This window comes from Perna viridis, chromosome 6 (genome assembly GCF_037379345.1).
Source record: "Perna viridis isolate PV_CMFRI_1.1 ecotype Kerala chromosome 6, ASM3737934v1, whole genome shotgun sequence".
Taxonomy (NCBI): domain Eukaryota; kingdom Metazoa; phylum Mollusca; class Bivalvia; order Mytilida; family Mytilidae; genus Perna; species Perna viridis.
This window is the reverse complement of record NC_142450.1, coordinates 1516153-1543851: the sequence shown is the minus strand read 5'-3', so window position 1 is coordinate 1543851 and position 27699 is coordinate 1516153. Positions and strand designations below refer to the sequence as shown.

Genomic DNA, 27699 nt, shown 5'->3' with positions numbered 1-27699 from the left:
ATATTTTCCAGACTATAAGTCGATATTTTTTTTAAGCTATGTGTCAGTCTCGATTTATCATCCACTTTGAAATATTTGTGGATTTTTTTCAAGAAAAATGTTCATCAACATTGCATTTCATTAGATTTGTTCAATTCACTTTTGATTGCTTTAATTAAAATTTTAACTGCAATCAAAGCCCTCACGCATGAATACGATGATGTTATAAAAACTCTGAAACTTTGGAACCATTAAAATATATTAATAAACTCTAGAAGATATGTTAAAAAACTCTTTTTTTAACTTGGAAAACATTGAGTGTTTTGGAGTTATTGGTCCTTTAACATGCAAATTTATGCCCATTTACGGTATGTCGTAACTCTTTTGCACTTGAATCAAATTATAATTCAATTAAGGTTTTATCTAAATGGTTAATTGCAACCAAATTTGCAGGTAACAAGTATTTTTTTATTGTATACCACTAAGGGTTTTTTTTAACGTCCTTGACTACTTTGTCGGGTCTCCCACAAACGGTTTTATTGTATTTTGTAATACCAGGTAATATTGTTTACTAATTAGCACTTGTAAATATGACCAATTCATCAAACGAATTTCCTGCTTATTTCACATATGGCTGCCCACGTTTACCATTTCATACTTCTGATGATCTATGGCTTCAGAGCCATCGACACACCATTCAATAAAAATAATTGAACTTGCGGACAAAATACACTTTAACGGAAACACAGATATTTATTTAATTCAGAAATCTTATACTTAGTAACATCGCTCAGATAATATGCTGTTGAAAACCAACCGCTCAACTGGGATCTCTGCTGACAGGTACGATATAAATGCACATGTCTGACCCTTGACTTATCTATGTTTTTTTTCGTCGATTTTGGTCAAAATAAGGCAATTCGACTTAAATTTAAGTCTTTGTTTTCTGTGATCAGTCATTTTTTAGCCCACCTGGCTGTAGGCCATGTGAGCTATTGTCCTCACTTGGCGTCCATTGTCATCGTCGTCCATATCGTCGTGATCCGTTAAGAATTTTAAAAAAATCTTCTCTGAAACCACTGAGCAGAATTATATGAAACTTTGCACATATGTTCCTTAGGGTATCTTGCACAAAATATGTGTTCAGATTTTTGATCCGTCAAATAACATGGCAGCCGTTAATTAAAATAGAACATAGGGATCAGACTGTAGTTTTTCACATATATCTCCAAAATCATTAAGTTTAGCCAAATTCTGAAGGGATAAAAGTGTTCAGCATGATGAGATCTGTCTGTGGTAAAATTTACATTTTAATCTATCAAGCCATTTAAGAATTACTTCCCATTTTTCACGGTTTTTTTTTTTGCCTTTTTTAATGTCATTTCTTTCAAAAATCTTCTCCTCTGACATTACTTGACCAACTGGAACCAAACTTAGTATGAATGTTCCTTTGGGTATCTTGGCCGTCGGTACTAAAAATAGAACACAGAGGTCAGATAGTAGTTTTTCACATATATCTCCAAAATTATTAGGTTTAGCCAAATTCTGACATGGGATGAAAGTGTTCAGCATGATGAGATCTGTCTGGTCAAATTTTTATTTTGATCTGTTAAGCCATGTAATGGTCCTTAAGATACCTATCAAAGTCTTCTTGAGTCAAAATTGCTAGACAACTTCTTCTTAAATATATTGTCATTAAAGACAAAATTTAACCAGGTGAGCGATTCAGGCTCCAAGGATCCTCTTGTTTCTGGGATAGGTCTTTTGTTTTCTAGGATAAGTCCTTGAGTTCTGGGATAATTCTTTGTTTTCTAGGGTAAGTCTTTGTTTTCTGGGATATGTCCCTGTGTTCTTGGATAAGTTTTGTTTTATTGGATAAGTCTTTGTTTTCTAGAATAAGTCTTTGTTTTCTAGAATAAGTATCTGTTTTCTAGGATAAGTCTTTGTTTCCTGGGATAAGTCTATGTTTTCTTGGATAACTATTTGTTTTCTGGGATAAGTATCTGTTTTCTAGGGTAAGTCTTTGTTTCCTGGGATAAGTTTTTGTTTTCTTGGATAACTATTTGTTTTCTGGGATAAGTATCTGTTTTCTAGGGTAAGTCTTTTTGTCTGGGATAAGTCTTTGTTTTCTAGGGTAAGTCTTTGTTTTCTGGGATATGTCCCTGTGTTCTGGGATAAGTTTTGTTTTCTTGGATAAGTCTTTGTTTTCTAGAATAAGTATCTGTTTTCTAGGATAAGTCTTTGTTTCCTGGGATAAGTTTTTGTTTTCTTGGATAACTATTTGTTTTCTGGGATAAGTATCTGTTTTCTTTGATAAGTCTTTGTTTTCTGGGATAAGTATCTGTTTTCTAGGGTAAGTCTTTGTTCTCTAGGATAAGTCTTTGTTTTCTAGGGTAAATCTTTGTTTTCTAGGATAAGTACCTGTTTTCTAGGGTAAGTCTTTGTTTTCTAGGATAAGTCTTTGTTGTCTGGGATAAGTCTTTGTTTTCTTTGATATGTCTTTGTTTTCTAGGATAAGTATCTGTTTTCTAGGATACATGTAAGTCTTCGTTTCCTTGGATAAGTCCCTTTGTTCTGCGATAAGTCTTTGTTTTCTTGGATAAGTCTTTTGTTTTCTGGATAAGTCTTTGTTTTCTTGGATAAGTCTTTTTTTTTCTTGGATAAGTCTTTGTTTTCTGGATAAGTCTTTGTTTTCTAGGGTAAGTCTTTGTTTCCTGGGATATGTCCCTGTGTTCTGGGAGAACTTTTTGTTTTCTGGATAAGTGTTGTTTTCTGTATAAGTCTTTGTTTCCTGGGATAAGTCTTTGTTTTCTGGGATGTAAAATTAATCTTGCCTATTAACTACTCATCCATAAAAAATTTAGACATTGCCGATAGTAGAGGTGCTTCATTATTTTGAAAAACCCTTAGAACAAACAATGTTTTTCCAGTCTACTTATGCTATATTTTTACGTAAAGATAGTCCTTCCTGTATTCAAATCTGTGTTTTTGAGGGAACCATACACTAATCTGCCCCAAAATCCACACAAATCATGAAAGTGCCTATTTCATATGCTATCTTAAGGAGATAGACCTAAGGTAAGGGACACAACTCTTACAAATCATTTGAACATTTGCTCATCAATCTCAAGTAAGCATCAAAGAAACAAAGAGTTATTTGATTCTTTTTTCATATGAAAGCTTCATAGGCTTAGGTGAAATTTAATATGATACAAACATATCACTGATTTCTAGAGTTATTTCCCTTACCCTAGGTCTATCTCCTTGATTTAAATAAAACAACGTAATGAAAAAGATCGTCTATTAATGTTTGTAACTGAATCTGAATAGGAAACAAAAATTCTTTGCTTCAGACAAGTTTCCAATTTATACTGGTTAAAATTTCAATGGCTGTCAAACCTACTCAAACAAGCACTTGTTTTATGAGATCATCTTTATACCCCGGCTCTGAAGGACAAGGGGTATACTGTTTTACCCTTATCTGTGTTTCCATGTGTTCGTGTTTCAGTGTTTTTTTTTTGTGTTCATGTTTCTGTAACACCTTTTTCCATCACAGGTTTCTCAGCAACTACTCGTCACAGCAGTTTGAAATTTTAACATATTCTACTGGTGGGAATGCCCTTTGGTTGGATTCATTTTCTGAAAAATTTAACAACTTCCTGTTTACCAAGGAATTTGTCCTTTTTTGGACATGTTTTGAAGGTTGAAATTTTTGTCACATTTTTCTCAGCAACTATTTATCACAATGGCTTGAAATTTTAACACATTGTTCCTGTAGGTTTGCCATCTGGTGGATCCATTTTCTGAAAAAATTTGACATTTACTTCCTGTTTATTGAGGACTATGTTAAAGTTCCTGATATTGTGATTGAAAGCAGGGATATCACTACATGTATTTAGCCATCGTTTACAGATTTCTTGTTTATTTTTCCCTTGGATGGATGGTCTTTCAATACAGGTTTGACTGTATGTTGATTCAGGGAATTGACAGATTACACTGTATTTAAATATTTTGTCTAATTATAGCATTTAAGAGAAGAATCAGAGAGGTTAAACAAGACCAACATTGTGATATGTACTCCAGGCAGGTTGTTACAGCACATGGACGAAACATTCAACTTTACTGCAGATACATTACAGATTCTAGGTAACTGCTACAGTATACACTGAGTGTACTGTTATCTCCATAGGCTTAAATACAGACAAACCTGTCTAAATCAAACACCTTTTGGACTTTAAGATTTGTTAAGGTTGAAATTATAAATTATCCATGTTTCCAGTAACTTGACCAACCTTATTTTTGACAGCCCGACCCTACTTTTGTTTTTTGTTATTTTAATTTTCAAAAAAAAGATAGGCATTTTAAGTTATTTTACCTCTCTCCCACCAAATTTTTTGCCAGCATGGCCTTTTTTTTACTTTGTGGGCATTCTTGCAGTAATTATTTGGGCCAGTTGGTTGAAATATATATATAGAGAGGAATATCTAGTTTGACAAACCATTCAAGTACATATCATATAGGTTACAATTTGAATTTTTTACCAGTTATCATTTCCTTAGAAGAGTAAATTGCATCAAAAGTTGTATTATATCTTACCTCTTATTTTAGTTCCTACTGAAATGTGAATTTTTAAAACAAATCATGCTTCATTGTAGTTCTAGATGAGGCTGATCGAATACTAGACCTTGGTTTTGCCCAATCCATGAATGCCATTATAGAAAATTTACCAGTGGAGAGACAGACTCTGTTATTCAGTGCTACACAGACTAAGTAAGTTGCCATCCGATAAAATAAGCTCTCTTCTGTTTTTCATCGTTGCATTGTTTTTATTTAAGCTCACTTGTACTAAACATGCTAAAGGTCCCAGTGAGCTTATGCCATCACTTTGTCCAATTGTCTGTAAACTTTTCAAATTTTGCTCAACTTCATGAAAACCCCTTTACTAATTTTAACCAAACTAAACTCCTCTGAATCCATAAGTGCTAATATTTTGAAACTTGATATGGTTAATGACCTCAATGCCTTCTACAAACAATCCACTTGTGCCTCAGATGGCTCATCAGGTGTCTGTGGTCACTCTTAAGTTGTCTTTGAAACACTGTGGGGAAACACATTTTGCTTAAATCTTTGCAATTACTATGGCAATTGTGACCAAACATGGCAGAAACAATAAAAGAGACATCTGATAAAAGATAGGATTAACAAGGTGGCTGCAAGAGGCTTAGGCTTTAAATGATCAAATGATATGACCACATGATTTCAAGTTCTCTAGGTGAGCGATTCAGGCTCTTTAGAGCCTCTAGTTTTCTCTGTAATAACCAAGGTTTTTTGAAACAAGTCATGACTTTCTTTTGTTTTAAAAGGGATCACTACTTCAATTTTTATCTTACTGTAACAATTCTTGTTATACAACAGCAATAAAACTCAGTCGTTGAAAGCTATGATTTACCATAGTTGTAGACTCTGTTGTTTTCTATTTTAATACTCCCCACTTCGGGAGAGGTATATAGTGATCATGGTGTCTGTCCTTTCATTGAAGCATTTGTCTGTTTGGCCATTCTTCCATTTATTGGTTTCCTCAGTCCCCTGTTCTAATTTGCAACTGCTGAATGGAATTTGATGAAACTTTCAGACATGGATTCTTTCATAATGTCATTGTGCATCTCCTATTTTGTTTTTCCATCTGAATGCTTAAATCGCTTATGGGTTATCTTTCTTGGAATGAAAGCTCGGCTCACAGTTTTTCTAGTTTTCAAAGAAAAGCTTCTGGGCATTGACTGAAAAAGATATTAAGGAGGTAGGGTAAGGGACATCATTGATATGTTTGTATCATATTCAATTACACCGTAGCCTATCAAGCTTTCATCTGAAACGGAATGAAGTTAGTCCAAGTTACTTTGATGTTTACATGAGATTGATGTATAATGGTGAATACAAACATTCAAATGAGTTATAAGACCGTCCCTTACCCTAGGTCTACCTCCTCATTTTCTGTACAAGTGGGTGTATATGTAGTACGATGATGGGTTTACCTTCATCCTGGTAAAAACATATGGCTTTCAAAGAAAAGTTGTGTTCCAGTTTTTGATTCTCATGTAATATCAACAAGGTATATTATACATATACCAGTATCTACTTTTTATACCCCACCAAATGAAGTGGTGAAGTATTATATGATACTATCAAAAAAGTTGCATGTCTGTCCATCTGGCTGTCCTAGACAGTTCCCAGATGATAACATAAGAAGATATTAAAGGATCTTTTTCAAACTGTATGGTTATTTAGTATCATAAAATACAAATCAAGTTCAAATTGTAGTTTGACCCATTTATTTACTCAAAGCCATTTTAAATTCATTCTTTTCCAAAAAATATTTTGATGTATTATAGTTATCTTTCTTTGAAAATAAAAAAATGTGAAAAATTAGTTCTGTTTGTACAGGATATCATTTAATGTCGCATTATCGTATTCTTTCGTGTATGCCACACACTTTTTTCAACTTTCTCTTTGTTACAGAAGGGGGGTGCGCAGTATACAATGAAAGATTCATACACCAAAACAATGAGTTTCTAGATTTTTTTCTGGAGACATAATTTTCGAGTCAGTAATTATCGGGATTCAGAACCGAAGTTGTCAACAAAAGACAACATAGAGCCATTTTGTATTTTTGAGAACAGTTTTATGTTTATGATGTACCCTTTTTAAAATCTAAATAGACTTTGTTCCAAAATTCAGTAAACTATGTTTTTTGTTTGTTTTGTTCCAGATCCATCAAAGATTTAGCCAGGTTAAGTTTAACCAATCCAGTTTATGTTTCCGTTCACGAGAATGCAGCACACAGCACCCCTACACAGCTTGAGCAGGTAAAGTCATGACCTGGCCTGGGTGCCACAAAATTTAAATGAAATACTTAAGTTTGATAATATTTTAAACTCTGGTAAAACCAATCAAAGTTTAGATATTTGATGACAACTAACATGTTCTCAAATTTAAGGAGGTAAACCTAGGGTAAGGGACCCAACTCTTACAAATCATTAGAATATTTGTATTCAGCATTTACATCAATCTCATGTAAGCATGAAAGTAACTTGGATTGATTCCATTCTGTTTCAAATAAAAGCTTGATAGGCTTTGATGAAATTGAATATGATTCAAACATATCCCTGGAGTTATGCCCCTTACCAAAGGTCTACCTCCTTAAGTCTATGAACTTTTTTATTTCCTTATTTCCAGGCTCAGGATTTTTTTAAATAGTACTCCGGATAAGAATCATGTACAATGGGATTCATGGTGGAAAGCCTACATATTTATTTTGCTATTCTGTTTAAAATGCCATAATTAACAGAAAAAAAACGTGGATTTTCATTTAACTATTGTTCTTATGAGATAAAAATTAAATAGAATGTACCGTAGAAATTTAGGGCAGTAACTCTGTAAATGACACTGAAATACAATAGAAACTATTGGATTTTCAATGTAGATTATCTCCTAAGAGAAGACGGATTGGAATGAATAATTATACATTTCATCATGTAGACCTATAAAGCAACTTAATTACAAAAATAGAAATGTGTAGACATTTTTGGGGTGTATCACATATTACAAAATTAATATGATTCTTATTAAGACTGCTACTTAAAAATTCCAGTCTCTGTAAATATTCAGACAGGTGGTGAAACTTTGTTTAAAAAACACCACTTCTACAATGTTTAAAATACATCACTTCTACAATGTTTAAAAAAACACCACTTCTACAATGTTTAAAAAACACCACTTCTACAATGTTTAAAATACACTACTTCTACAATGTTTAAAATACACCACTTCTACAATGTTTAAAAAAGCATCTCTTCTTCAATGTTTCAAATACACCACTTCTACAATGTTTAAAAAAACATCTCTTCTACAATGTTTAAAAAAGCATCTCTTCTTCATTGTTTCAAATACACCACTTCTGCAATGTTTTGTCACAATTTCTTCCATCAGAACCAATAAATAAAGACCATAATTGTAATGATATGGTAAAATGAGAAATAATTTCATTGAAAAACCCTACAAAAGAACAATACAGGGGTAGATAACTTTGTTAAAATTTAAAATTTACCAAATAGTTATTTAAAAATTATCCAATTTCATCATTTAGGTAAAGGAAAAAATATGGTCAATGTAAGGATAGGTGTACGTGGGAATGTACAGTCGGTTTGGTGTGGTTTTACAGCAAATTAAAATAAACAGATCAATTATACTCAATAATGACTAGATATCGTAACTGCCAACTATTCAAACTTGAAAGACAGTGTCAAAAGGATTATACTGGTGTTCTGTGGTAATAAAGTAGGACACATTGTATACATTTCTATCTAGAAAGCTACTGAAGTCAGAATCTTACATTTTGTAGCTAGATTTATATTGGTATCAGTCTATTTCAAATTGCTACATTATTCTGTAACTGTACTTTTTAGCTTATCTTGCCCGAAGGGCCATGTGAGCTATTGTCATCACTTTGCATCATGGTCATTTCCCTCCTCATTAGCAACTTTTCAAAACTTCTCCTCTGAAACTACTGGACAAATTAGAACCTAACTTGGTTTAAAACATTCCTTAGGGTATTGTGTATAGAACTGATGTTGGTTTTTCTATTTGTCTAAAAGCATGGGCACCATTACTAAGATAGAACATAGGGATCAGACAAACGTTTTTGGCATATATCTCAAAACCTTTAGGTTTAACAAAATTCTGATGGGTTAATGGTTCAACATGATTAGATCTGCCTGTGGGGAAATTTTTTATGAAATTTGTTTGTTAAGCCATGTTGAAGTTACATATAAATTGCCCTTCTTTGACCTTTTTTTTTGTCTATTTTCAATGCTATTATTCAAAAAAATTTCTCCTCTGAAATTGTTTGACAGAATTCAATGAAATTTGATGTGATTGATCCATAAGTATGAGCATTATGAATTTTTATCCAAAATATAACATGGCCTCTTTTACAAAAAAAAAAAAAAATGCTGCATATCAAGTCAGGTGAACGATTCTGGCTCTTTTGAGCCTTTAGTTTACTGCACAAATTATGCTTGCAAATTTCGTGATAGAAAGTTTTGATTTTAGAATTACATGTACTGGTATACGTCAGATTTTATTTTAGAATTACATGTACTGGTATATATCAGATTTGATTGATTGTATTTCTTGTTTAAACAGTAAACAATACACTTACGTAAACTAGGCATCTTCATATCCATGTACACTCCATGAAGATTGTTTCTTCACCTTGAGTGCAAACGGCCATTATTTTTTTCACTGGCATTGTCAAACCTGAGGTTTAGAATTTTAGTCATTGCTATTCTGCTAACTGTTTTCATCTACATTGTACAATAATGTTTGACTGCTTGACTCCTGAGTCATATATTGTTTTTGAATGGGGTGGCAGGCAGTTCTTCCATCTGTTGCCTTTGTGAGCTGACACATTTTAGATTTAACTCAGCAAGTCAGCATAGTACAAAGCAGGGACTGTTCAATGTATTAAACATTCTGGTCCTCCAATGCATGAAAAATCAGCAAATCTGATTTAGCCTATGGACAGTCAATCACATCAGTCCCAATAAATTATAACATGTATAAGAAATATCACGGCTTATATCTTGGAACACAAGACCAAAACTTTAAATTTATGTCATTTTTCTTTAAATATCATTGGTTTATAAATCCACAATTAAAAGAAATTTCTTAAGCCCAAAACTAGTTTCACTGACCAAGGCTGTCAGACATGTGGTTAATTTCTGGTATAAACAGAACAATTACTTCAGTCAGAGAGGTTTGGTGTACACAGATTTCACTGTAGAAACAGAACAATTACTTCAGTCAGAGAGGTTTGGTGTACACAGATTTCACTGTAGAAACAGAACAATTACTTCAGTCAGAGTGGGTTTGGTGTACATAGATTTCACTGTAGAAACAGAACAATTACTTCAGTCAGAGTGGGTTTGGTGTACATAGATTTCACTGTATAAACAGAACAATTACATCAGTCAGAGAGTGTTTGGTTTCCACAGGTTTCACCATATAAACAGAGCAATTACTTCAGTCAGAGAGTATTTGGTTTACACAGATTTCACTGTTATGAAATAAATAAAGCATGATTCTATAACAAGCTAAATTTGGGACAGAAGTCCTTGACATTTGTTTATGTTTATTTTTTCCAGAGCTATATGGTTTGTGAGTTACATGATAAAATGAATATTCTTTGGTCCTTTATAAAGAACCATCTCAAGTCAAAAGTTCTTATATTCATTGCCAGCTGTAAACAGGTATGTACTATTTTTTCATCTACTATTAGGTGCCAGAATATTAAATTATTGTTGCAGGTTAGCTTACCTGTATAGGTAGATTTAAACAGCCATTTGATTTATTTAAAGGATTCATTTTTCATCTGAACCAGTTTGTCACTGGCTTGTCACCAAGTGGGCTAGGGTTTGATCCTCAGTGGCAGATTCATAATTTTGTGGTCAAATATAATAGGATGCAGTTATCTGTGTCTGTCCTTTAATTTTTTTTCTGCTCCAAGTGATAGACCTATGGTATGGAGCATAACTTGTTCACATCACTGGTACATTTTTTCTGCTCCAAGTGATATACCTAGGTTATCGAACATAATTTGTTCACATCACTGATACATTTTTTCTGCTCCAAGTGATAGACCTGAGTTATGGAGCATAACTTGTTCACATCACTGGTACATTTTTTCTGTTTCAAGTGGTAGACCTAGGTTATGGAGTATAACTTGTTATATCACTGGTACATTTTTTCTGCTCCAAGTGATAGACCTGAGTTATGGAGCATAACTTGTTCACATCACTGGTACATTTTTTCTGCTCCAAGTGGTAGAACTAGGTTATGGAGCATAACTTGTTCATATCACTGGTACATTTTTGTAAACCATTTTACATATATCTTATTTAAGAATCTTAGTAGCTCAATCTCATTGTTCAAATGAATGCTTGATTGGCTTTGATGAAATGGAATTTGATACAAACATTTAACTGATTTCCAAAGTTGATTCCCTTACCTTAGGTATGCGTATGCCTCCTTTATAAAGAGTACCTAATGGCAATGGATGTTATCCAGTAGCCACTTTTTCTTGTATCATATACAATTTCACTAAAGCCTATCAAGCTTTCATTTGAAACAGAATGAAATCATCCCAAGTTACTTTGATGTTTACATGACATTGATGTAAAATGCTGAATACAAACGTTACAATAATTTGTATGATTGATTATTGGTTATTGGGGTTTAACGCCTGAGCAGCAATATTTCAGCTATATTCAGGCGATGAACATGAAAGGGATGATAAAATGAACATGTAATGATCATGATGAAATGAAAAAGGGATGGGACACAAGGATAACAGGGGCGATAAATTTTGATTGCCACAAGTTAAAAGGGAGGGATGGGTAGGGTAGGGCAATTTAGCCTCCTGTGGCGGAGCACAAAGATTTCTACTTCTATCCAATACCACAGCAGGGTTCTTTGATGTGCAAGGAACATGGCATCTTTCCCAACATGGTGCACCACTATGGTGTCTGAGCACTACTTAGTTGCCTTTTACGACAAGCTTAGTGCTGCTGCAGGCCTATTCTTTTGACACCAGAACCTGCACGGGGCCCAGTAATTTGTAAGAGGTGTGTCCCTTACCCTAGGTCTACATCCTTAATTTCCAATTAACTTTAACAGTGTGTTGTTTAGGGGTAAGTTGGGAGGTAATCTGTACCCTATGGCCATGTTTTTCTATTTTTTTTTCTCAATGAAATTAATCTAGCTGTTTCATTACAAAAGTAGAAATATATAAATGTTGCTATACAGTCAATTCTCTAATTGTTTTTTTAGCTCACCTGGCCAAAGGCCATGTGAGCTTTTGCCATCACTTGGTGTCCGTCGTCCGTTCGTAAACTTTTACATTTCAATCTTCTTCTCTGAAACCACAGGGCCAAATAAAACCAAACTTGACACAAATGTTCACTGGTATGAGGGGATGAAAGTTTGTGATTTTGGTGCCGATCGGAAATTCAAGATGGCCGCCACCGAGGATCTTAGTTTAACATTGGACCGTATGGGAGAAACATGTAAAAATCTTCTTCTCGGAAACCACTTGACCAAATTAAACAAAACTTGACACAAATGTTCACTGATATGAGCGAATGAAAGTTTGTGATTTTGGTGCCAATCGGAAATTCAAAATGGCCGCCACCGAGGATCTTAGTTTAACATTGGACCCTATGGGAAAAACATGTAAACATCTTCTTCTCGGAAACCACTTGACCAAATTAAACAAAACTTGACACTATTAAATGTTCACTGATATGAGGGGATGAAAGTTTGTGATTTTGGTGGCGATCAGAAATTCAAGATGGCCGCCACCGAGGATCTTAGTTTAACATTGGACCCTATGGGAAAAACATGTAAAAATCTTCTTCTCAGAAACCGCTTGACCAAATTAAACAAAACTTGACACAAATGTTCACTTTTATGAAGGGATGTAAGTTTGTGATTTTGGTGCCAATCGGAAATTCAAAATGGCCGCCACCGAGGATCTTACTTTAACATTGGACCCTATGAGAAAAACATGTAAAAATCTTTTTCTCGGAAACCGCTTGACCAAATGAAACAAAACTGGAAACAAATGATCGTTGGCATGAGGAGATGAAAGCTTGTGATTCTTTTGCCATTTCAAAATGGCTGCCACTGTGGATCTTAACTTAACATTGGAGCCTATCGGAAAAACATGTCTGAAACCACTGGGCCAAATGAAACCAAACTTGACAACAAACAATTGTTTACTAAGGGTAAAAAAAAAGCAATAGCCCCCCCCACACACACACAAATAAAAATTTAATGGTAGTTGCCTTATAGAAATATGTAGTGAAAGTATGTCCTTAGTAGTATTATGTAGGTACAATAATTTGACAGGTTTTATATGCTGACTGGGCATTTATTGCAGTTCATAAAATTAAATGAATGTTCATAGTACTGAACTATATTGGTGGAAAACTCTAACCATACTTGTAGACAAGTTGAATTTACATCTTATGTTTTACTTTTTTGTCCAAAGTATACTTGATTAAATGTTAAGAATGTACTTGCTATTCCTGGTCATGTACCAATAAACATTGATTTATTATAGGCATCAGAGGGTCTTAACTGGGAACTATAAAAACTAGCTTCCCTGTAGATTTGATTCAATGTTTGTTGGTCTCAATGGGATGGCTGTATTCTCATACACATGCTTCAATGTAAGTTATCATTTGTTTAGAAAGTTCGTTGACAAAATCATAGTTTTCAGAAAGTTATAGGATGGTGCTCCGAGATTGGAGGACCATACAAAAAGCTATGTTAGATTAAAAAAAAATATTTGCTATGTCTATCATTTATACTATTAATTTATTTAATAAGATTAGTTTTTTAGCAAAGTAATCATGTTGGAGACTAAGAAACGCTGTGTTTTGCAGAAATTTCATGGATTCCGCAAAACAATGGCAATTTCTGCATTTTTAAAGGCCTGGTTCCGGATTTTAGCATGTTGGGGTTGCAAACTATGCATTATGTCCCCTTTCCAACCTGTCCCATGCAATAATTCCTGTTTACCAATGCTTTAAATTGCAAGAAAATCTTCATCTAAGGAAAATTCCTTGTAAATTTACGCAAAATTATATGAAATATTTAGCAAGTAATTAAACCAGGTGAGCGATACAGGCTCACGTGAGCCTCTGGTTTTTATTAAATAAAGAAGACCATATCTTTGTCATAAATACAATTAGAATCCAAATGCAACCTTGTTCAGTATATCTTATTTGTTTATTTTTCCCGTCCTAGATAGTCTATTGTTAATAAAGGAAGGGTTTAAATGACTACTAAATACTACTCCTATAAAGAATCAGGCAGATGTTGGCTCTTGAATATCTTGTTTACAACTTTTAACATCAAGAATATACATGTATTTTGTAATCTCTGACAAAAACTTATACACATTGTCATTTATTAATTCAATTAAGAGCTCTTTATTTAGATGAATTGTTTTGTAAAATTATAGTCAGAAAATACTTAATAGTAGTAGAATACAGTTGAAGTACTTCTGGTTGTTGTGGATTACAACTGTGCTTCGCTTGTCTTAAAATCTTTATCCTTGTATTAAAGGTGAAGTATACATATGAGAGTTTCAGACGACTACGGCCAGGAGTGACAGTGCTAGCCTTACATGGAGCCATGAACCAGTTAAAGAGGGTAGCAGTATATAATGAGTTCTGTAGAAAAAAACATGCTGTGTTGTTTGCTACAGATATTGCCGCAAGAGGTCTAGGTAAGAGTTAACAGCCTCAGTAGGTAAGATTTAACAGCCTCACAAGGTTAGGGATAACAACCTCAGTAGGTAAGAGTTAGCAGTCTCAAGAGGTATGAATTAACAGCCACAGTAGGTAAGAGTTAAAGTTCTCAATAGTTTATTGGTACTGTACCTGAACCAATCTATGCAACTACAAGTGTGATCGTTCATCGGTCATCGATCTGTTTCCGATCAGTCATGGATCCATCAGACCGATGCTTTGAATCAGTGATTGCTTCTATCTTACATCATCTTATCAATGATCAGTTAATTAATTTTACATATTGGTTTGTTCCAGTATGTCACTTTAAAACAAAATGACAATATGATATAAATTCAGACATTTAATTTACTTTGCTTTTAAATTTACTATTTTTAATGAAAAATAAAATGTTGATTTACTATACCCCCCGCAAACAAAGTTTTTTTGGGGGGGAGTATACGGGAAGCACCTCATCTGTCTGTCTGTTCGTCCATCTGTCTACATTTCTTGAGAGGGCAACTTCTCTTAAACCGCTCAGGGGATTTTGATAAAATATTAAAGGAAGGTTGGGTATGATATGTAGGTATACATGAAGAATATAATTACTGTTAGAAGACTCCAAAGGGAGTAAATCCAAACTAAGGGTTTTGCAAGTTAAAACCTCGTATGCACAACTCCTCCTTAACGACTCAAGGGATTTTGATGAAATTACATAGGGAGGATTTGTATAGTATGTAGATGTGCATGAAGGAATATAATAACTGTCAGCCCTCCTAAACCACAAAATAGAATTGAATGAAATTTATACAGAATGTTAGTCATATGTTGCCATTGTGTACCTTCTCTTTCAGATTTTGATTTGAATCAATTTGGGGGGTTCATGTAGCAAAATATGGGAACAAGGGGGACCCAACTCTTATCTGTTACTCCTCCTTCAGTACGCCACTGAATGGTATTTAATGAAACCAATGTTAATTGCATGTAACTGTTTCCATTTTTCACCTCCTATTTTAGATTTTAATCTGAATCAATTTGGGACAAATGGTGCATGCTGTCAAGTAAGGGATTGTGGGTAGCAAGTTGGTGAGCATTGCTCACTTTTTATTGTTTTAGTCAGCTTAACTGAAATTTGTTCACACTTCAGATTTTCCTGCTGTGAATTGGGTAATACAGATGGACTGTCCTGAAGATGCAAATACTTACATACACAGAGCTGGCAGGACTGCAAGGTAGGAGTGTACAAGAGTGTTTTAAGGAAACAAATCACATAAAAATTCCTCAAAAGTATCAATGGTATTTAGTTCACCTGCAAATGAATGATTTATATGTAATAGACTACGTTGATTTGACAGTCGTGGAGTCGTGGAGTCGTGATAAATATAGAACTTCTGAAGTTGTAGACTGTAAAAGGGTCAAAATTTCTATGAAACATTTGTTACTCTCCCCCTCCCCCACTCTCAGGGAGTAAGTGATTGTAAAATCAATTTGCCCACCAGCAAATACATATATAATGTACATACATTAATTATTATTGATTAGTGAGTAATGTAGTCAATAGGCAATTGTTTTAATAAAATATTTCATATACCTCTATAAAGGTTGATATTTTTTTATCAAAATAATTGCCAGTCATTCACATTTTTAACTTTACTACAACTCTGTCTAAACATCATGCAGTCTGATTTGATGTGTAAATTACTGTAGTGTTGATGTATTAAGTAAATTTTTAAAAATTTGGATTATATACATTTGGAGGCCTCAGACAATAATTATATTTCCTTATGCACATATATATGAGATGCTCAATCTTCCTATAAAAATTCATCAGTATCGCTTACATAAGTTGTAAAACCCTATTATTGGTTTATCTCTGTTTGGGAATCTTTTAAATTATCCATGCAATATTTGTTTTCCTAGAAACAAGTAAAATCATAAGGTTTTTTTTTTTAATTTTGCAGTCAGATAATGTTACGGCGCAGTTTAGTTGTTGTCATTTTCAAGGGACACATCCTTTCTGTGCAATAACTTAAGTTGTGGTTGACCAATTTTTATGAAATTTTTATGAAATTTTGATATGATTTTACTGACTTCTAAAGGAAGTTTCTGATTTATTTGCAGTTTCTGGCTCCTACCGTTTTAGAAAATGGGACCAAAAAGAGTAAAAAAAGTGTTTTATTAAAACCCATGTAGAAGCTTTGTTTTTCTTTCAATTTTGATTTGTCAAAGTTGCAACACCCCCAATTCATTGACTTTTTAAAATTTTTGTCTGATTTGCAAATCTAATCAGATTTCAGAATCTTTTACAGTTTTCCAGTTATAAGGGGCCACACCCAACAAAAGATTTGAGTTTTTTTGGCTAATTTTGAAATTTTTTATTTGAATTTCAAATTTTGTGCAATATAGTGTCCATACCACTTGATGTGTCCATAATGAATTGTTAGTATGTCCACACTTGTCCTAACTGTTCAGGGTTCGACCACTGGGGTTGTATCATGCTGTACTGTGTGATGCTTTTTTCTGTTAAGGTATAGCAGAAAAATATTGAACAAATTTGGTGGGAAGTTTTCATGTACTCTTTCGAAGTGGAATTCAACTTACCTTGAGGTGTTAATATCTGCTTAACACAATATTTGCTGACACTTTGAAGACAAAATCAATTAGGCATTTTGAATTATTTTAAGTAAAAAAAGTTTTTGGGCCTAAAGACTACAGTGAATTTAAATTATACCCCAACTCAACCACTGGATGGTATATTGGAATCACCTTGTCTGTCTATCAGTCCATCTTTTCAAATTTGTATCACAGTCATCTCCGATTCTGATGGATGGATTGATTTCAAATTTGGTGTGTGGCTTTAGATAGACAAGGAATAAGTTGTAAATGACTTTGGATGCTGTCTAATGTCAACTTCCTGTTTCGTGGGACTCAGCCATTTTTCACTATTTGGAATGATAGAGAAAATTTCATCACAAAAATCTTTGCTTCTAATGGATTGATTTATTTCAAATTTGGTGTTTTGCTTTACATAGATGGGACATAAGCTGTTAACAATATTTGTTGCTCTCCAATATCAACTTCTTGTATGAGTGGGGGCAGAGATGGGGTAATTGTAATTGTTATCGTTAATCAGCTGTAATTGATTATATTTCTTCAAGTAATCATAGTAATCAGTAATCAGTCAAAAATCTTATTACATGTTATTTAATTTAATCAATAACAATTTAACAATTCAAAATACCCTGTAATTCTGATTATCTATGATTACATTATGATTACAATGGAAATATTAAAGCCTCAAATGGTATCTATGGATAATGCATTATGTCAACAACAAAAAAAGAGTAAAATGATTGTTAATCCTTTAATTTTATTTTATAGATATGAGAAGGGAGGAGAAGCTTTACTACTATTGTTACCCTCAGAGGAAGAGGCCATGGTACAACACCTCAGAGATAAAAAGATCCCTATAGAAAACATTAAGTTAGTTTTATCAACTGTCATTGACATATCCTGTGTATGATGTCATTGGTTTGAAACCTCTACATATTCATTTAGAAGGTGGAGTGGTTATGACTTTGCTTGGAGTCAGAATAAGTATTGTAGCATGTTTACCTACAAGCTGTTGCTTCTGTGAGCTAGCACATTTACAATCTAGCTTAGTATGCTCTCTAGTATAATGCAGTTCATTTGACATACTGTTCTGTATGCGATACCTGCTGCACGATGTCAAAGTACAGTCAATCAATCATCTTAGGCATTGTACATTTTTATGGCTATCATCAAAAAAGAAAAATTGTATGCCGGCGATATTTTAATATTTGTCATTTTTATTTTCTAATTTGATTTTGGAAAATAGTTCTTATTTGATTGGTTTTATGTACTTCATTGGCTCTTCCATTGTTTGTTATCGTCATACACATATCTTCTCAACATGCTTAAGGAGAATTTGTCCTGGCAAATGTAATGCTGAAGACATGCATAAAGTGTTTCTAAATACTTCTAAGTAGCAAAGTTCTTTGATTTTGTTTTCAGAGTAAATCCAAATAAACTAAGAAGTATACAGCCTAAGCTTGAATCTAACTGTGCGGCAGATCCTAGTCTTAAAGATATGGCTCAGAGGGTAAGTAAAATCTAAAAAGTATGGCTCGGAGGGTAAGAATATCTGAAAGGTATGGCTCAGAGGGTGAGAAAGTGTGAATGGTCTGTCTCAGTAAGTAAAGTTTGAAAGGGGTAGATCAGAGGGTGAGTCAGTCTGAAAGGTAGTACTCAGAGTTTTAGTTCAGTCTGAAAGGTATGACTCAGAGGATTAGTTCAGTCTTCAGGCTCAGAGAATAAGTATAAATTAAATCCAGAAAACAGGACTTACAGTGAAAAAGGATAAAACAGATGACAGAAGAAATAGTTTTTTTTCACACAAATGAAACAGTTGTGCATGGATTCAAATTAGTGGTGGTCCAGGACCTTTAGTTCTTACCCAGGACCTTTTTGATATCATATACCAAGTTCTTGGACCCTCAATTTCTTACACAGGACTTTTTTTATATCACATACCTAGTTTCTGGACCTCCAGCTCTTTCCACTAACATAATATTGAGGACTTTTAGTATTCCACTAGCAGGCCATTGATTTCAAAGTTCAGGACTTTAAGCCCTTGAAAGTAAATTTAAACCTCTGGTTGTCCCACATCTTTTATTTCTAAGTCCCATAAACATACAATATCTATGTATTGCCAGAAAATGTCAAATCTATTTGACGAGCATTAGGAACAGTCAGATCACAAGGGTTCCCCAATCTGACTGTTTAGAAGTAAATACAAATAAATGTAATGATAATTTCAGCAGTGTTTATGTCCTGCAACCACATAAATAAAACATGCAGAATTTGTCCAAAATTTTGTTCACCAATATTTTGAGATTGACAAGGGCACCTTTAAACTTGTTGCCTGTCTCCTGTTTTTGACGTTGCTCATAACAGAAAAGGTAACAAAGAGACAATATTATGTAGTGGAGGAATAATGATTTGTGTTTATATTTGACACCCTTTATTTGTATTGTAGAAAACTTAGTTGCAGGATAAATCTCAAATGGAAGTAAAAAGTCAGAAAACTACCTATAAAAAACTGAGTTTTCCTTAAAAAAAAAAAGGTCATTTACTGTGTCAAAAAATTGTCTAAATGCCTCATATGCCTCACATTGATTTTTTTTTCAGTTATTTTAAGACTACTTTATGGATAGCAGTATAGCTTGAAGCTGCATTAGCTGTAATTTTTGTATAAATTTTTGTTTCTGTTGAAATATACCTTAACTTTGAATTATTTATATTTAATTGTACTTTTCCTGTATAATCATTTGATATTCACAAATAAAATGTGTTAAATACATGAAATAGGTGTCGATACATTTATTGTCTTGCAAGATAAAAAAATCAACCTAGATAAATTTGTAGGTATGTAACTTCTGGTGACCTTAATCTGTGCATGTGCTTTAGGGGTCAGTTCTTAAAAACAGATCTGATAGCAAAGCCTGAAAGTGGTAAATTAGCGGCAAGGAAGACTGACGGACTCAAGCCCTAAAAGAAAAAAGTTTGAATATAACGCTAGGATCCTTTTGAGGTTTACGTATTGTGATATAATGTGGCACAAATATGGTCAATAATTGTCATTATTTATTTGAAAACTAATCAAGAAATAGATGAAACAAAATGTAAATAAGACACTTGTTCACCTGTGTATTTGTTATTGTTATATTTTTACCAAGGTTACAGTATTATTAACCCATGTGATTTTTCTGTCGGCAATCTTTGGAAGTAATGGCAAAACATAATAAGATCAGAGCTATCGATCATCTTTGATTGAAAAAATGTTGTTTTTACAATAAATATTCTGTAGGTATTATTGGCCTTTATTGTTTCAATTGGATTACTACAAACTTATCAGCAAAATTCAGTAGAATCAGAACTGAACAAGTAATGCAGCTAATGCAGCTTTGATAACATAAAAAAAAAAATGGCATTGATGTAAATACAGAAAATTTTCTAAAATCTTACGAATAAACAGTTGAGAAAAGGGCCTTGGAAGATCCAGGCTGTGTGTGGCACATTACATTTTTTTTTCTAATACATTTTAAGTCCCCTTCCCTCCTTTTAATCCACCTATGAACACATTCATTGCAAGATTAATCAATGGAACCAAGAGCAAGAATTGAAAGAATCCATATTTTGTAGACTTTCCTTTGTTACTTGAGATCTACTTTCCCGATAGTGACCTATTTTAACCTACTTACCTTGACCCATATTATTGTATAGGGTTTCCTTGGTTACTTGAGATCTGTTTCCCTGACAGTGACCTATTTAAACCTACTTATATTGACCCATATTTTGTAGGCTTTCCTTGGTTACTTGAGGTCTGTTTTCCTGATGAGTGACAAGACAGTGTTTAATGTCCACAAGCTGAATATAGAGGAATACTCAAGGTAGGAGTTAATTGTAGAAATGATGTGAAAAAGAGAGCTGTTTTGATGGAAATCAATTTCTTCCATGAAATCTCAGGGTCTGCTTTGGAATTCCTGAACTGTACACCGTCAAAGGTGTGGATCCAGTGTCATGGTTATAATTTTTTGACTTGTTTTAACCAAATAATGTGTTGAATTTGGAAAAAGTTCCATCAAAAACATTTGATTATGTGACATGAGCCGGTGATGTACTGTAATCATTACTGACAAGTTTTAATGATTCCTCAGGTTGTTTCTCAACTGTTTTGTTAATTCATGAGTTCAGTTTGTTTTTATAACCCAGCTTATCCTTCCATCCCTCAGTCTGTCTGATACACTTTTTAGGGAATGCTTAAATATTTGGTGCATTGCTTATTCATAATGACTTGTATTGTGCCTCCCTATTTCAGGTATGTCTTTCATCCACTTCCTGTTAACAGTTTCCCCTTGTGGTTTTAATAAGACTGCAAACAATTTTATATTTGATCAAATATGTTTGAAAACAAGCTGAGTCAGTAAATAGGAAGTAGTTGTGAGACAGGATTGAAATTGGTGTGTGTGGTATAGGACCACTAGCTGAGGCTGCATACCAAATATCAAGTGGCTATGATCAGTAGGTTCTGAGGAAAGTGTTAAAAAATCTGGTTACCGACAGAATGACTAAAACAGTATACATGTACCCATCTTTCTTTAAAGTGGGTTATAATAAGTAATATACCAATATTTAAGTAGTCTCTCAAAGGCTGAGGAATATGTTATGAAAATTTCCATTATACATCACCTAAATAAAGAGCTTTGACAAATGCAGCATGATACAACCCCAGTGGTCAAAGCCTGAACAGTAGTGGCAAGTGTGAACACAATATTAGTTTTCCATACACTTAAGCACAGGGACTTACTATTCATTATGGACACAACAACTGGTTTTGACTATATTTGCATATTATAGCATAAAATTTTAAATTTAATGAAACATGTCCAAATTCAGATAACAATTTTTTTGAGGTGTGGCCCATTTGACCCTTAAAACGCTAAAACAGTAAGAGGTGTCTGATATCTGATTGACAAATGCATTCAGGGATTTTCATAATGAATCAATAATAAAATTTAAAAAAAGAACAGACTAAAAATAAATAAAGTTGTTTTTTTGGGAGGGGGGTGTGGCCCCTTGACATGCCACAGGATTGTACATGAATTAGCTCTGTCGTGTAAATTTTTACCTGACTTGGGACTTGTAGCAGGATTGTACATGTATTTTCCCTTAACTTTCTTGTATGTTTAAAAGGTACAATAGATTTTGTTTTGCTAACAATTCAATTTTGTGTCTTCCTCATTGTATGAAATATAAGTACAGTACCATTTCATCTGGTTCTCTGGCTTTTCCTACCTATACATTTTACACCTGCCTTATATTATAATGTTAGTTAATTTTCAGATCTCTTGGTTTAGCCATTGCACCTAAAGTCCGATTTATGAAAAGAGATCAGAAAAGATTAGAAGAGAAAGCAGCAAAAATAGAATTGAAATTAAAAAAGAAAGTAAAAACTGACAGTGGAAGTGAAAGTGAAAGTGAGAACTATTCAGAATTGGAAAGTGAAAGTAAACTAAGGCCAAAAATAGCAACAGTCTCAGGCAGTGAATCAGAAAATAGTGTTTCAGACAGTGATGAATCAGATAATGAACAACAAAGTGAAAGTGAATCATCTGAAGATACCAAAGTGACTAAAAATAGACCTAATAGGGAAGTAAATTTTAATGATGAAGATGATTGGGATGATGATTTGTTTACAGTCAAAAGAGTTGAATTAGAGAACAGTTCTGATGAAAGTTCATCTGAAAGTAAGATAGAGAAAAAGAAAAAGCCCTTGACAAAGGCAGCTGTTGCCAAAAAACTGATGAAGAAAAATTTGACAGTGAATACAAAGATACAGTTTGATGAAGAAGGAGAGGTTTGTACTATCTACAGGAGAGTGTGTTATTTAGTTCTGTGATTTTTTTAACGTGTCACCAATAGACCTTATTCCAAATTGGGAAATCCAGAATAATCCTTTTAAGATTTTAAGCAAAGGGAAGTAACTTTCTACATTTTTGTAACCTGACAGTCTGGTTTACTGTCAAATTAGAGATATGGACAGCTGTAGACTTCAAGTATTCAATTTATTGGAGCTACCATAAGGACTTGGATACTTATAAGTAACTTATTATTTCAAATCATTCTGGCAATTACTGTAGTGAAACCAATAAAAATGTTAACTGTTTTCCCTTTCCCCAATGAGACTGCCAACCAGGTTGTCGGATGTTTGTGGGTTATGTCCCTTTGAAAAACTTTCTAAAATGACTAGGCTTGCATTTGGTAAATATAAAAAATGGCTATTATACGGCGCTATCCTTCCTTCCTTTCCTCCAAGTCCCTTCCTTCCGTCTGTTAGGCAGAGGGAGACTCATCTTTTTTCAGTTTTTCCCTCTACACTACTAAAAGGATTTTAATATGAAACTTTTACAGAATCTTTATTACATATTCCCACTATGCACTTTGACATGTTTGATTCTAATCAGTTTTGAAGTTTCACAAAACATGGTCTTTGTCATTAATGAATACGGGGGATCCATCTTTTACCCATTACTCCCCCCTACACCACTGAATAGAATTGGAAATGAAATTTTCACAAAATCTTTATTGCATTTCCTTGTGCACCTCCTATTTTATTTTATATGTATATTTAAAAAAAAATTCACCAATGAATTATCTCCTTCAAATTTTGTATAGGCATTAGAAGATAAGATGAAAACTGCCGCTGTGAAGAAGTCTTTTGAAGATGATGATGATGAGGGGGGAATAAACATTCAGGTTGCTAAACAACGGATGATTGAGGAGGATAAATTTGATAAGCAGCTGTTCAGAGAAAGAATTAAGCAAAAACATAAGGTAAGTAGACTGATGTTTAAAACATTCTTCTTGTAAATAACTTTATTTAAAGTAGCAGTCTTTGTGAAAAACAGACAGGAGGTGATTCATACGTGTCAAAACCCAACAAATCACATTAATTTCAAATTCAAAACAGATCACATGACCAGTTTTAGTTTATAGTTTGCACTAATGTGATAAGAAATATATAGACTGTGTATGAAATTGGCAGTTTGCAAGAGTTATTGTTCTTGATAAGGTTTCATTTAGCTGGTTCTAGTGGGAGATAAAGGTACAGTTTTCTCAAAAATACAAGATCTGAATACAGAAAGAACTATCATTAGGGCAGTGTTCTAGGATTCGTCAAATTTTTTTGTATCCACATTGAAAACTCTAATTGCTGATTAACTTTCCAATTTTAACAAATCCTTTAAAAAATTCAAGCTTTCTTCTATTTTCCAAAAGGAAAGTGGGGCATAATAATCAATGTTCCCACATCAAAGTTACACTTGCAGCATGTGACAGGAAAGTAAAATCCTGGAACACTGCAGTATAAGTAGACTTAAAAAGCATCACTGGGTTTTTCTACACCATATTTCACCTCTACCACTACAGGCAGTGTCTGAATTTTATATTGACTGGTAATTAATTATATTTCATTGATATGTCATTGAAAGTTGAGTTAAGTTAGATATTATTTATTTACTATGAAAAAATACAGGAAATTTTCCCATCAAAACTCACCATTTTTCACTGTAACCAGTCAGAATTTATTCAATTATGAACAGCATTCCTAGGGGAAAACATTTCATGGTTTCAATCAATACTTAAAGTAATCTCTGTTTTTCCCTAGGAATGCTAGTTAAAATAAAAATGATGAATCAATCTGCATGATTTTTAAATGGAGCTGTACATTGAATGTTATATAGAATTTCGCCTTTGTTATATCAGGATTACTCTTCACTCAAGATTATCATATTTTAACATTGGACATGTTGAGTCTTAGGGAGCATGTTGAATCATATAATATTACAATCAAGAGTGGAGAAATCCTTTGAATCTCTACTAAGATATGGAAAAATTAGTTTCTCCAAATTTAAGTCATAATTGGATATCTATGCATATATAGGCTTTGTCTGCTTTCTAGTCTTTATCAATTTATTTTTTTAATAGTAGAAAAGTTAGAAACAAATCTCAGAAATTTTATGAAAATTAGTAGGCTGTGTAGAGACTGAACATAAACTCTGGTGTAAACTGTGGTGTAAACTCTGGTGTAAACTTGACAAACTTTTTGGAGGTGTATGTTGATTGTTTAAATAATGTCATCACAAAAGACAATAACAGTGTGACATATTGAATTACAATTTATTTTACACTTATTAATGTATGTTAAACTGACTAAAGAATAAAATAATTTGTTTTAAATAAGGGGTTTAATAAAAAAGAACATCACTGGTAGGAATAAGTTTTGTGACACACCTCTTATTTTTTTCCGGTTTCATAGCAGAATGATTTGGTATTTAAATCTATGTACATTAAACTATAGTAAGTACACATGAATGAGTTGTTCATACTTCAGAATTATTGTTTCATCTCTAAGGCCAAGAAATAAAACTATATCTGTTTACAGACTGACTGACCTTATTTTTTTGCCCCAACCTTAAACCATTTTATTTGCTAACTAAATTTTAAAAAAATATGAATCAGTAATTTCTTGTGAAAAATAAAGTATAATTGATCAAAGTTTTTACATTCAGCATTTATAATTACAAACTAAAATTTTATTTTAGTTTTGGTTACTTCAAGAATAATTGTTTTATTTCAATATTGCTGGTTTTAATTAGTACACAGACATTTTGCAATTATTACTCAGACATTTTTACAATAACATAAACATTGCAATAATTTTTTGAGAAAGAGGAATGTCCCTTGAATTCATTTGGTTTTTTTTCAGGAGGAAAGAATAAAGAAGAAGGAAAAGATGAGAGAAAAGAAGAAAAGGAAGGATGAAGATGTAAGTTAATGAAAAGTGAAAGAAAAAGTTTCACAAATCAGCCAGCCCTTCTGGTTAACTATTCATTTCCTGCAGGAAGGAATAACATTTTTAGATTTTTATACAGGCTGTTTAGCAAAATTCAAAATTTCATTTCAGGACTGGCTGAAGTTTTTTTCTGAGTTTGAAACATGAATGTTGTTGTCATGCTTGATGTTAGATGTATTCAACGGGAGATAGTCCAATTTAAGTGCTTTATGTGGTTATACAAAAATTATCTATTCATGTATTATTGTAAGTTCAACTCCTCCTAAACTGTGCAGTTGATATTTATGAAACTTAATATAAAGGTATGAAATTATATGTAGACATGCTAGATGTTTTTAAAGTAGGATAAACCATCTCAAGTGTTTTACTTGATAGAAGGGTATCACTCATTGAGCTCACATCTCAGGTGTTTTATCTGTTGTGAAGGAGGGAAGGTTATTACTCACTACTCAGTGAGCTCACATCTCAAGTGTGTCACCTGTTGTGAAGGTGGTTGGGGTATCACTTGGTGATCTCACATCTGAAGTGCTTTACCAGTTTTGAAGGAGGGAAAGACATCACTCTGTGAGCTTACTTTTCAAGTCTTTCACCAATTGTGAAGGAAGGAAGGGTATTATTCAGTGAGCTTACTTTTCAAGTCTTTCACCAATTGTGTAGGAGGGAAGGGTATTACTTAGTGAGCTCACATCTCGAGTGTTTTATCTGTTGTTGAAGGTGGTTGGAGTATCACTCAATGAGCTTACTCGTTGTTATTTAATTGTTTAAAGGAAGAGGAGGAAGGTATACAATTTGAGGGAGAGGTTGATACAGACAAGATCATTGATGAATTACCTGACCCAGACAAGTATTATGGGAAGGAAAATGATGACTCTGAACATGAAAGTGAAGATCAAGGTGAAAGTGATAATGAAATGAGGTAAGGGAGCATTACTCAAGACAATTAAAAGTGTTATTTTTGTAGGAATGGGGAAATAATTCATGATAAAAACGTTTCCTTGAATGTTGTTTTTTTTAACTACATGGCAGGCAAATTACAAGGCTGTACTTGTATTATTCATAATAACCATTTAAAAGATGAACATATTAAATATATTGGTTTCAGTCAGATGTTCATTTTGTAAAAACTGGTTTTTATTTATTTTTTTACATTTTTTGGCAAAATCACTGATTTTGATAATCCCTTTCTGTGTACCCTAAAATCTTAAAAGCAGTGCATAGTCAAGTAAAGTAATTAAATATCTTTTGAGCAACTTATATGATGTTGGAAGAAAAGCAGAGGGTGCTTACCCTACCAGTGCACCTGATCCATGCTCCAAGGTTTTTAGTGGAATCTGGGTTGTCAGTCTTGCCCCTGAGCATCATCTTTGTATGCTGTAAGCAGTATTTCATAGAATGTTTTTTTTTCTGTTTCAGTCCAAGGAAAAGGGCAAGACTTGATGATGAAGATGAAGATGAAGAGAGTGATGAAATGGACAAAGATTCGGAAAATAGTGATGATGGGATAGATGAGGAGAGCGATTCAGAAAGTGACAATTCTGTTACCTTGGATACTGGATTAAATATTGCAGGAGATGAAGAACTGGCTCTTAAATTATTAAAAGGATAAAAAAGCATGAACAAATTGTTTTGCCCGTTTTTTCTATTTTTATTGCTGTCTGCATGCCTGTTCCATAAACTTCAACTGCTAAAACTTGAAAATATTAAGTAATTTTGAACGGCTGTATAATTACCATGTAGGGGTTTTAATCCAACATGGCTTGATAAGCATTCTTGGTTAAGATATTATGAGTCAGAAAATGCAGTGATTTTTTTGTATTGCGTTTTATTTAATAGTTTGATTATACTTTCGTAAGAACCCCTATAACTGATTTGGCAAATTTGACAACTTTGATAAAACCTGGTCATGACAAGTGTATTGAAATGAGTGAA

At 33.3% G+C, this 27699-nt stretch overlaps 1 protein-coding gene across 1 annotated transcript in view; it reads left to right on the top strand.

The window, feature by feature from the left end:
• The window catches only part of LOC148613175 (putative ATP-dependent RNA helicase DDX10), a 33354-nt gene extending 5963 nt beyond the window's left edge, over positions 1 to 27391 (top strand). Inside the window, exons 5-18 of the mRNA XM_088586381.1 lie at positions 4005 to 4125; positions 4635 to 4749; positions 6746 to 6842; positions 10182 to 10286; positions 14170 to 14332; positions 15481 to 15565; positions 17715 to 17816; positions 18369 to 18456; positions 20718 to 20806; positions 22260 to 22773; positions 23592 to 23750; positions 25684 to 25743; positions 26538 to 26686; positions 27184 to 27391. Of these exons, the coding sequence (XP_088442507.1) occupies positions 4005 to 4125; positions 4635 to 4749; positions 6746 to 6842; positions 10182 to 10286; positions 14170 to 14332; positions 15481 to 15565; positions 17715 to 17816; positions 18369 to 18456; positions 20718 to 20806; positions 22260 to 22773; positions 23592 to 23750; positions 25684 to 25743; positions 26538 to 26686; positions 27184 to 27376 (2040 nt within the window). The 3' untranslated portion in view covers positions 27377 to 27391. The remainder of the gene's footprint in view (positions 1 to 4004; positions 4126 to 4634; positions 4750 to 6745; positions 6843 to 10181; positions 10287 to 14169; positions 14333 to 15480; positions 15566 to 17714; positions 17817 to 18368; positions 18457 to 20717; positions 20807 to 22259; positions 22774 to 23591; positions 23751 to 25683; positions 25744 to 26537; positions 26687 to 27183) is intronic.
• Positions 27392 to 27699: the final 308 nt, after the last annotated feature.